This window comes from Podarcis filfolensis, assembly GCF_964270895.1.
Source record: "Podarcis filfolensis genome assembly, chromosome: 2".
Classification (NCBI taxonomy): domain Eukaryota; kingdom Metazoa; phylum Chordata; class Lepidosauria; order Squamata; family Lacertidae; genus Podarcis; species Podarcis filfolensis.
The window spans coordinates 7941139-7953146 of record NC_139605.1 but is presented as its reverse complement, the minus strand read 5'-3'; the positions used below and the strand labels follow the sequence as shown (position 1 = coordinate 7953146).

The window sequence follows — 12008 nt, the reverse complement described above, 5'->3', positions numbered from 1 at the left end:
TTTGTGATTCCCAGCGACTGGCATTCAGAGGCATATATAGCTTCTGGCAGTGAAGGGAGAACACAAGCCATTGCAGCTAGTAGCCAGTCACCAGTGTCGAAGCAATGGTTTTTCAACATCAACTTCGTTGGAGCGGTCATGTTGTGTGGATGCCTGATGGTTGGTTTCCAAAGCAACTGCTCTATTCCGAACTTAAAAATGGAAAGCGTAATGCTGGTGGGTCAGCAAAAGAGGTTTAAAGACTCTCTCAAGGCAAATCTTTAAAAATGGAGTATAAACACCAGCAAATGGGAAACACTGACCTGCGAGCGCTCCAGTTGGAGAACAGCCTTTACCAATGGTGTCATGGGCTTTGAAGACGCTTGAACTCAGGATGAAAGGGAGAAACATGCTAAGAGGAAGGCACGCTTGGCAAACACTCACCATGATCTACTACCGCCTGGAAACCTGTTTCCCCACTGTGGAAGGATGTGCGGATCCAGAATCGGCCTCCACAGTCACTTACAGACTCACTGTTAAAACCGTGTTCTTGGAAGACAATATTACTCAATTATGGTAAAAGGTAAAGGGACCCCTGACCATTAGGTCCAGTCGTGGCCGACTCTGGGGTTGTGGCGCTCATCTCGCTTTATTGGCCGAGGGAGCCGGCGTACAGCTTCCGGGTCATGTGGCCAGCATGACTAAGCCGCTTCTGGCGAACCAGAGCAGCGCATGGAAACACCGTTTACCTTCCCGCCAGAGCGGTACCTATTTATCTACTTGCACTTTGACGTGCTTTCGAACTGCTATGTTGGCAGGAGCAGGGACCAAGCAATGGGAGCTCACCCCGTCATGGGGATTTGAACCGCTGACCTTCTGCTCAGCAAGTCCTAGGCTCTGTGGTTTAGACCACAGCACCACCCGTGTCCCTTCTACTTGATTATGAGGGATCGCCCAAGAAGGAACTGATAGCCTTAACCTCCACGGATTTCTCCAGCTCCCTTTGCAGAACCAGATGCTGCCATTTTTTGTGTATGTCAGATGAAGATGTCCTGCCTTTTGTCTTTCCTGGATCTCCCACCATTCAGCTTCACTGGACGTTAGTGGTATGGGCAGGAAAGAAGAACTTCCCTCTGTCCACGTTCTTCACAAAGCCAGCTAAGCTGGTGGTTCTCATTGCCTCTGTGGGAGGGAGTTCTGTAGTTTAACTGTGTGCACTGAGTGAAAAAGTCTCTTTATTTTGCCTGTCCTGACTCTTCTGACATTTGCCTTCACTGGGTGCCCACAAGTTCTAGTCACCTTTGAAGGTGACTTGGAAACTGCAATTAATCCAGAATGCGGCAGCTAGATTGGTGACTGGGAGCAGCCGCCGAGACCACATAACACCAGTCCTGAAAGACCTACATTGGCTCCCATTATGTTTCCGAGCACAATTCAAAGTGTTAGTGCTGACCTTTAAAGCCCTAAACGGCCTTGGCCCAGTATACCTGAAGGAGCGTCTCCACCCCCATCATCCAGCCCAGACACTGAGGTCCAGCGCCGAGGGCCTTCTGGTGGTTCCCTCCCTGCGAGAAGCGAGGTTACAGGGAACCAGGCAGAGGGCCTTCTCGGTAGTGGCGCCTACCCTATGGAACACCCTCCCAATGCAATAAACAACTATTTTACTTTTAAAAGACAACTTAAAAGACAACTGTTTAGGGAAGTTTTTAATGTCTGGCGCTGTATTATTTTTAAAACTTTGTTGGAAGCCGCCCAGAGTGGCTGGGGAAACCTTGCAGATAACTTCATTGTCCAGAAAGTGGGAGAAGCAACAAGAGGAACAGCCATTTTAGATCTGGTCCTAACCAATGTTGATGACCTGGTTAGTGGGGTAGAAGTGGAAGGATCATTAGGCACAAGTGATCATGCTCTTCTGAAGTTTACTATACAGCGGAAAGGAGCAGCCAAGCATACTAGGACTCAATTTATTGACTTTAAGAAAGCCGACTTCATAAAACTTAGGGAAGTGCTGGGTGAGATCCCATGGACAGTAATACTAAAAGGAAAGGGAGTTCATGATGGCTGGGAGTTTGTTAAGAGGGAGATAGTAAAAGCACAACTTGAGGCAATACCAATGAGACGGAAACATGGAAGGTGCCTAAAGAAGCCAGGGTGGCTATCTAAAGAACTTTTAACTGAGTTAAGATTAAAAAAGGATGTGTACAAAAAATGGAAAAGGGGGGAAACCACCAAAGAGGAATTCAAACAAATAGCCAGCACGTGTAGACACAAAGTCAGAAAAGCTAAAGCACAGAATGAACTCAGGCTTACTAGAGAGGTTAAAAGCAACAAAAAAGGCTTTTATGGGTATGTTCGTAGCAAAAGGAAGAACAAAGAAACAGTGGGGTCACTCAGAGGAGAAGATGGTGAAATGCAAACAGGGGACACAGAAAGGGCTGAACTCCTCAATGCCTTCTTTGCCTCAGTCTTCTCCGATAAAGAAAACAATGCCCGACCTGAAGAATTTGGAGCAAATGATTCAGCAGAGGAAACACAGCCCAGAATAACTAAGGAGATAGTACAAGACTACTTGGCTAGTTTAGATGTATTCAAGTCTCCAGGGCCAGATGAACTGCATCCAAGAGTATTAAAAGAACTGGCAGATGTGATCTCAGAACCACTGGCAGTCATCTTTGAGAATTCCTGGAGAACAGGCGAAGTCCCGGCAGACTGGAGGAGGGCAAATGTTGTCCCTATTTTCAAAAAGGGGAAAAGAGAGGACCCAAATAATTACCGCCCAGTCAGTCTGACATCAATACCAGGGAAGATTCTGGAGCAGATCATTAAGCAAACAGTCTGTGAGCACCTAGAAAGGAATGCTGTGATCACCAATAGTCAGCATGGATTTCTGAAAAATAAGTCATGTCAGACTAACCTGATCTCGTTTTTTGACAGAATTACAAGCCTGGTAGATGAAGGGAACGCAGTGGATGTAGCCTACCTTGATTTCAGCAAGGCATTTGACAAGGTGCCCCATGATATTCTTGTAAAGAAGCTTGTAAAATGTGGTCTTGACTATGCTACCACTCAGTGGATTTGTAACTGGCTGACTGACCGAACCCAAAGGGTGCTCATCAATGGTTCCTCTTCATCCTGGAGAAGAGTGACTAGTGGGGTGCCACAGGGTTCTGTCTTGGGCCCGGTCTTATTCAACATCTTTATCAACGACTTGGATGATGGACTCAAGGGCATCCTGATCAAATTTGCAGGTGACACCAAACTGGGAGGGGTGGCTAACACCCCAGAGGACAGGATCACACTTCAAAACGACCTTGACAGATTAGAGAACTGGGCCAAAACAAACAAGATGAATTTTAACAGGGAGAAATGTAAAGTATTGCACTTGGACAAAAAAAATGAGAGGCACAAATACAAGATGGGTGACACCTGGCTTGAGAGCAGTATATGTGAAAAGGATCTAGGAGTCTTGGTTGACCACAAACTTGACATGAGCCAACAGTGTGACGCGGTAGCTAAAAAAGCCAATGCAATTCTGGGCTGCATCAATAGGAGTATAGCATCTAGATCAAGGGAAGTAATAGTGCCACTGTATTCTGCTCTGGTCAGACCTCACCTGGAGTACTGTGTCCAGTTCTGGGCACCACAGTTCAAGAAGGACACTGACAAACTGGAACGTGTCCAGAGGAGGGCAACCAAAATGGTCAAAGGCCTGGAAACGATGCCTTATGAGGAACGGCTAAGGGAGCTGGGCATGTTTAGCCTGGAGAAGAGGAGGTTAAGGGGTGATATGATAGCCATATTCAAATATATAAAAGGATGTCACATAGAGGAGGGAGAAAGGTTGTTTTCTGCTGTTCCAGAGAAGCGGACATGGAGCAATGGATCCAAACTACAAGAAAGAAGATTCCACCTAAACATTAGGAAGAACTTCCTGACAGTAAGAGCTGTTCGACAGTGGAATTTGCTGCCAAGGAGTGTGGTGGAGTCTCCTTCTTTGGAGGTCTTTAAGCAGAGGCTTGACAACCATATGTCAGGAGTGCTCTGATGGTGTTTCCTGCTTGGCAGGGGGTTGGACTCGATGGCCCTTGTGGTCTCTTCCAACTCTATGATTCTATGATTCTATGAAATAATAAATTATTATTATTATTTTATAAGAGAGGGTGAAAAACCTCTTTCTCCAAAACCTGCATAATATACCCCTCCACCATCACGTTCCTCACTTTTTATTCTTCTGCGCTAAAAAGCCCTAAAGGGTGTAACTTTTCCTTCGAGGAGAGTTGCTCTGGCCCCTTGATTGTTTTTTGGTTGTGTGTGCGCGCATATACAATTGCTCCAAAAAATAAATAAATAAAAAATCAAAATAGCCGTGGAAGGAATGGAGAATATTCTTTATTGTGTTAGCAACCGAATGCTCCTGCATTACACAATGTCTAAACAGAGGACATTTTTGCGACTGAAGTTTAGCCCGGGTGAGCAATCCTCTCAATCACTCATTGGCAGTACTGATCTCCTGCACCTCACCCCGCAGCCATGGAAAAATAACCCCCCTGCAGTCCATGCCATCTTTACAGCTTAACGTGCAGTGTGGATTCTCTGATGTCTATTAAGGCAAGTGTTGCGAGAGAACCTTTTCCCGCACACCGGGCACTCGTGGGGCTTTTCCCCCGTATGAATCCTGCGGTGCGTGTTAAGGTTAGCTTTCTGGCTAAAGCTTTTCCCGCACCGCGAGCACTCGTAGGGTCTTTCCCCCGTGTGGATTCTCTGGTGAGTGTTAAGGTAGGAGCTGCGAGAGAACCTTTTCCCGCAGGTGGGGCACTTGTGAGGCCTCTCGCTCTCACATCTCTTGCGGTGCCCGAGAAGGTGGAACTTCTGGCCAAACCGCTTCCCGCAGTCGGAGCACTTGAATGGCTTTTCTCCCGAGTGGATGTTCTCGTGCTTAAGGAGGTTCGCGCTCTGGCCGAACCTCTTCCTATACGCGGTGCAGACGCTTGGTCTCTTACCAGTGTGACTCCTCCGCTGGTGTGCATCCTCCTTCAGATCCTGGAATGTGCCCCCAAACGGGACAGACACACCGACTTCTCGCCCCAAGTCCGCTTCCTGGTGCCCACTTGGAGCGCTTCCCTGCTCGCGGAAACAGGAAACATTCTCTCCTGCTCTCCAAACCGACGTCCCACGTGGTGACAGATGCTCGCGATCTTCCAGGGCGTACCTCTCCGCTTCGTTGATGTTCGTCCACCCTTTAGCTCCTGAACGGGAAAATAAAATTTCAGATAAGTGCTGGAGATGCAAAGAGGTTGAGGGTACGTTTTTTCATATGTGGTGGACTTGTAAAAGGGTAAAAGAGAACTGAGAAATAATTGTAGAATGAACTGAAAAAAATGTTTAAAAGTACTTAAAAACAACAACAACCAGTGTCTTTTTTGTGGGGGGTAATTCAGATGGAAATTCCCAGGTGTCAAAAAACAGTTATTTATGTATGCAACAACTGCGGCCCGTGTTTTGTTAGTCCAAAAATGGAAAACGAGCGAGGTCCCAACCAAAGAAGAATGGCAACTTAAACGGATGGGATATACACAGCTTGCGGATTTAACATATAGAATAAAAGAACAAGAAGAACATAGGTTTAAAGAAGATTGGAAGATGTTTATTGAATATATATATTATTAAATTTTCTCTTTTACACTTTTGAATACTCATTTAAACATCCTTAAAATATCAGTGACTTCCCTTCTTCACTTTCCATGGTTCATTTTGCATATCATAAATCCCTGCATATTTTACATAAACTAAACCATTCAGTATTCCATTATTCCTTCCATCAAAGCTTATTAGCAATGTTGAATTTATCTTAATGTTGCTAACATTTTCAAGTGTACATAATTTCACCCCATATATTCAATAAACATTTCCCAATCCTTTCTAAACGTATGTTCTTCTTGTTCTCTTATTCTATATGTTAAGTCTGCAACCTATGCATATTCCATCAGCTTAAGTTGCCATTCTTCTTTAGTCGGGACTTCACTCGTTTTCCATTTCTGGGCTAACCAAACACGGGCTGCAGTAAGGTAGACGGTTTGAAGCCCTGCAACGCAGTGAGCTCCCGTTGCTCTGTCCCAGCTCCTGCCAACCTAGCAGTTCGAAAGCACGCCAGTGCGAGTAGATAAATAGGTACCACTGCGGAGGGGAAGGTAAATGGCGTTTCCACATGCTCTGGCTTCTGTCAGTGTCCTGTTGCACCAGAAGCGGTTTAGCCATGTTGGCCACATGACATGGAAAGCTGTGTGTGGACAAACACTGGTTCCCTCGGCCTGAAAGCGAGATGAGCGCTGCAACCCCATAGTCGCCATTGACTGGACTTAACCATCCAGGGGTCCTTTTACCTTTTAACTTACATAAATAACCTTTTGTTGTCATATTGTCAATCTGTTGACTAAAGGGGATGTGATCCCCTTGTCCGCCCATGAATTTGTCTAATCCTCTTTCAAAGGCACCCAGGTTTGGGGGCCAACACTGCCTCCTGGGAACGAGGCAGCTTAACTATGAGCTTAAGTGAAGAAGGACATCCTTTCGGCGGTCCTGAACCTTCCAACCTATTCCAAGCGCCTTAAGACACACCTTTGCCATCCTCACCTGTCAAGAGGGCCTCTCCGCGGTCAGCTTCCTGCTTGGCCTCCCGGCGCATCTGTCGGTGGACAGGGTCAGAAGGAACCAGTTCTGGCTCACAGAAGCTCAAGACCACCTCCTCAAACGGCCCGCTTACCTGAAATAGCAGAGGAGATTCTCTAAGGACAGGATTTAGAGCAGGGGGGGGAGTGGGAACCCCCCCTGACCCACAGGTTGCATGCAGCCCTCCGCCAGACTTCCCCTAGCCCTTCAAGTTCCCCTCCAGCCCATCAGCTTTTCAGCAAGGGACCACATGAGCAACAGAGGAAAGGTTTGCGATTACGGATGGGAGATGCTGTCCTTTATTATTCTCGCCTTCTCAGTCTTTCAAGTTCCTTTCTCCACATTTTTACATAGGTTCACCGGTTCTTTTTATTTTAAATATATCTATATATTGGGTTTTGATCAAGATGATGATTGGTGGAATGCTCTCTCCAGGGAGACTCACCTGGCGCCTTCATTATACAGCTTTGGGCATATAACGTTCCTCTTCCACCAGGGCTTTGGCTGATTAACATCCTATATCCTTCTAAATGTGTTTTTGGGAGGGGGAGAGCTAGGATTCTTGGTTTGTTTTGGTTTTGTTCGTGTTTTTATTACGTATTTTGTGTTTTTAGAATGTACAGTGGTACCTCGGGTTAAGTACTTAATTCGTTCCGGAGGTCCGTTCTTAACCTGAAACTGTTCTTAACCTGAGGTACCACTTTAGCTAATGGGGCCTCCCACTGCCGCCAGAGCACGATTTCTGTTCTCATCCTGAAGCAAAGTTCTTAACCCGAGGTACTATTTCTGGGTTAGCGGAGTCTGTAATCTGAAGCGTATGTAACCTGAAGCGTATGTAACCCGAAGTACCACTGTATTTTTATGCTGTGAACCCCTCTGAGGTCTACAGATAAGGGGTGATATATTTAACAAACAAATAATAATAATAATAAACAGTAAGAGTCAGCACAATTTTTGTACCTGTTACTTGGCTGTAGAAATGCACTGTAACATTTGGAGAATGTGTTTTAGTTGGACAGCGCTTGGAAATGTGTCAGCTACCTAATGGCCAACCGAATCAAGTCAAGTCATTTTATTATGGTCAATGACAAGTATCCAAATGAAACACCAGTTACAAAATTTCCCGCCCATCTGATTCACTTTATCTGCAGCCTTTGCAGCCCCAGGCATTTGGCTAATTAAACAATCAACGGCCTTTTACCCTATGGGTTTTTAAAAATTGTTTTGCTTGTTATTATGTTTGCTTGTTATTATGTTATGTATTTTTTATGATTATAATATAAACAGCCCTGTGATGCTTGGATGAAGGGTGGTATAGAAATTTAATGAATAATAAAAAAAATAAAAACCTGCCCCCCTTCCCCAGGTTACTGGCTGCTCATCTGTTCCCAACTTGGGGAAAGCAAAGAACACAAGGAGCTCACCTGAGGTTTTGGCTGCTCTGCTTCCTGCTGCCTCAGCAGGAAGTCCTCAGCCAGGGCCACTGCCTGGAAGCAGGTCTCTGGCCCCCGTTCCCTGACCCAGCTCTGGATCTCTGGAGGCAGGATGGTCAGGAATTGTTCCAGGATCAGCAACTCCAGGATCTGCTCCTTGGAGTGCCTCTCCACCTTCAGCCACCGCCGGCAGAGCTCCTGGAGGCGGCTGTAGGCCCCTCTCGGCCCCTCGGCCTCCCGGTAGCAGAAGCGCCGGAAGTACTGGCGGTTCTTCTCCCTGCTGATGGCGTCCCCGCGCAAGATGGCCGCCTTCACTTTCCCATAATCCTCTCTGTCCCGGCCCTCCAGCCTGCGGAAGGCCCGCTCGGCTTCTCCGCTGAGGGCCGGTGAGAGCCGAGCTGCCCACTCGTCCCGGGGCCACCAGCAGGCTTCGGCCACTTGCTCGAAGGAGGCGAAGAAGGCCTTGGTGTCGTCCCAGGGGGTGGGCTCCTCTGGTGGCTGCGGGACCCCCCAACCCACATGAGGGGACTCCACTTCCTTCAGGAACTCCTGCCACTGGACCTCCCAGCGCTGAAGGATCCCTTCCCCTCCTTCCTCTTTCACTTGGTGCTGGGACGGCATCTTTTGCAGGAATTCCCGGATGCAGCCCCTCTGGTGGTGTTTCCTCACACTCTCTGCTCCCTCCACCGGTTTGGGGGCTGCTTGGCTTGGTTCCTCCATTTTCATCCCTGGCGCAAGCCTCTCGCGCAAGATCACAGAGGGGGCTGAACAGGAGGTCCTGGCTCCCTGGGTAAAAGAGGCATTTATATTATTACTTATTAAATTTATATGCCACCCTACAGCCCCAGGTCTCAGAGAAATACGAGTGATTTATTAGAAATGTTAGCAAAGACACTCAAACAAGGCTGACAAGAGTCTGGAGAGAAGTCCTGCAACAACACTTTACTGAGAAAACTGAACAAAATAAGCCCACAGGAATGAAAACATACTACAGAGTATGATCTGAGGAGAAAAAACATAGAGAAGTCTTTTGTACTTCAAGCCTTGCCTGTAGCAGGGAGACACTGACCCAAGCATACAGAAGAAAAACTCGCTCAGAACTACACAGCCAATCACAGCATTTGCTACCTCATGCCACTCTGCCTGGTTGCCAAGCTGACTTACTGGTATCAGAATTAACCCTTACGTTACAAACTGAATGATCCCTGCTGTTGCACTTACAAAAAGAGCAATCTCAAGTCTGTGGGGAGGGGAAGGAGAATGTGGCCTTTCAATCTTCTCTGTCTGGTTCTTGTGACTCTTCCCAGCCTAGATCCTTTACTGGCTCCGATTTTCACCCCCTTTAGGTGTTTTAACTGATTATAATATTGCATTTTAAAACTGCTATATCCGGCCCTGTGCAAGTGGCTTCTGGAAGATTTTCCATAAGAGAATTTGGCCTTTGGGGTGAAAAAGGGCTCCATACCTTTGCAATAAAATACACCACTTGAGGTAGCAACTCCAAAACAATTGCAGAAAAGAAGAGAAAACAGTAGTCTAAAAATTAATAAATCATAAAACACCCAGAGTAAAAGTACCTGCAATCACTAAAATAAGGCGGTCCTAAAAATATATCAGGTGGTTCTTAAAAGAAGACCCCAATGTACAGTTGCCAACTGTCCAGAAAAATACAACCTGGCCTGCTCCTCTTCCTTTAAGATAGTTCTGATCCCCAGAAATCGGATAGCATAGCTTTTCATGGCTTCAAAATACAGTCATACTTCGGGTTACAGATGCTTCAGGTTGTGTTTTTTCAGGTTACGGACACGCCGAAACCCATCCCGCATGGATCACGTTCGCAACCCGAGCATCCACTGTAAACATCATAAGGATCACCTGACACATCTTATACTTGCTGTTGCTCCAAGGGGCTACATTATAAAATGGAAGACAATGGCCACTGCTGGCTTTCAGCACAATCTGGCAGCAAGCCTTGTCTCATGTTCTCATGTTAGCGACAGCCCTGGAAGGTAGGCTGGATCAAGAGAAAGCAACCAGCCCACGGTCACCCAACGAGTTTCCCCAGCCACTCTGGGCGGCTCCCAATTGAGTGTTAAAAACAATACAGCATTAAATATTAAAAACTTCCCTAAACAGGGATGCCTTCAGATGTCTTTTAAAGATAGGATAGCTGCTTATTTCCTTGACATCTGATGGGAGGACGTTCCACAAGGAGGGCACCACTACCAAGAAGGCCCTCTGCCTGGTTCCCTGTAGCTTTGCTTCTCGCAATGAGGGAACCGCCAGAAGGCTCTCGGTGCTGGACCTCAGTGTCTGGGCTGAACGATGGGGGTGGAGACGCTCCTTCAGGTATACTGGACTGAGGCCATTTAGGGCTTTAAAGGTCAGCACCAACACTTTGAATTGTGCTCGGAAACGTACTGGGAGCCAATGCAGATCTCTCAGGACCGGTGTTATTTGGTTCCGGCGGCCACTCCCAGCTCTTATCCTAGTCTGACTTTCGCAAGAACCCTCAGGATCAGGCCAGCGGCCCTTCTAAGTCCGGTGTCCTGTTCTCAGTGGCCAACCTGTGGGAAAGCAGGAGCTGAGGGCAAGAGCACTTTCTCCCCCTCCTGCTGGTTTGCAGCAACTGGCATTTCTATGCAGTGGAACCCAGGAAGCTGCACAGAGTCAGACCCCTGGGTCCATGTGCAGCTCAGCATTGTCGTCAATGACAGCCAGTGGCTTGCCAGGGTTGCGGGGGGTGGAGTGGGCATCGCTTGCCCAAACCTAGAGATTCTGGGGGCTGCAAATATTGCAAGGCACCTGCTCCTTGCAACCTTGGCTGCTCGTTTCTTTCCAGTCCCCGAAGGAATCCCTCCCTCTCGCTTCTTAACTTCTTGCAGCTCTCCTCCCCCTTAAAAAAAGAAAGCAAGCAAAAGCACAATCTGCCATTTGAAGCAATTTCCAAGAACTCACCCCAAAATCACACACACTTTCTCTCTCTATAAGAGCCTCCAACCAGCTGGAAAGGAAGAAATGGCACACAGGAAGTGAAATTGTGACTTTTCACGTCCTGCCTCGCCTGCCTCTCTCTCTTGCACATCCCCACACCAAAACATGCACACCCACACTTCCGCATTTCCACCCTAGGAAGCCTAAACACACCTCCCAGAACCCCTCTAGGACTCGCAAGGAGCTCGCTGGTTTTAACTCTTCGAACACTTTGAGTGGGTTGCGGGTGTTTGCCCTCGCGTGGCTGTGAGGTTCAGTGGGTGGAGCACAAGATGGGAAATGTGCATTTTATCTATTCTATACATTGATTGATTGATTGCGTTTAAATCATTCTAAACATTTTGTGCTGGTTCCTTTTGGTTTTTGGTTTCAAATAGGAAATGTTTTTTGAATAGGAAATGTTGAAGAATTATAGAAGCATAAACTATCTGACTTTTAGAAGGCATCTGAAGGCAGCCTTGTTTACTGAAGTTTTTAATGTTTGATGTCTTATCGTGTTTTTAATATTCTGCTGGGAACTGCCCAGAGTGGCTGGGGAAACACAGCCAAATGGGCAGGGAATGAATGAATGAATAAATAAATTATAATTATTATTATTATCCCAGAATTTCAGAGTTGGAAGGGGATCACTTAGGATCTTCTAGTCCAACCCTCTGCAATGCAGCTGTCCCATACGGGGATCGAACCTGCAACCTTGGCATTGTCAGCACCTGCTCTAACCTACTGAGCCTGCCACACACACAGAGACAGTGTGGTGTAGTGGTTACTGCAATGGCCTATGATCAAATCCCCACTCTGCCATGAAACTTGCTGTCACCAGCTCTCAATATAGCCTTACCACACAGGGTTGTTGCAAGGATCAAATGGAGAGGCAGAGAACTACATAGACCACCTTGAGCTCCGTGGAGGAAGTAACGCTTCTGAATACCAGGAGGG

At 47.0% G+C, this 12008-nt stretch overlaps 2 protein-coding genes across 3 annotated transcripts in view; one reads left to right on the top strand and one right to left on the bottom strand.

Annotated features, from left to right (window-relative positions):
• Positions 1-12008, top strand: part of LOC310756746 (uncharacterized protein) — a 1375527-nt gene that overhangs the window by 1095800 nt on the left and 267719 nt on the right. The window lies entirely within an intron of this gene.
• Positions 4351-11280, bottom strand: LOC310756846 (uncharacterized protein). 2 transcript variants are annotated; one of them, XM_083601698.1, is made up of 4 exons: positions 11033-11280; positions 8070-8864; positions 6610-6739; positions 4351-5225 (listed from the first exon to the last, which is right to left on the bottom strand). In XM_083601698.1, exons 2-4 carry the CDS (start codon positions 8802-8804, stop codon positions 4552-4554), a joined length of 1539 nt encoding a protein of 512 aa, XP_083457824.1. In that variant the 5' UTR covers positions 8805-8864; positions 11033-11280; the 3' UTR covers positions 4351-4551. The 2 variants fall into 2 exon arrangements, with proteins under 2 accessions (XP_083457824.1, XP_083457825.1); XM_083601699.1 differs by having other exon boundaries at positions 11037-11280.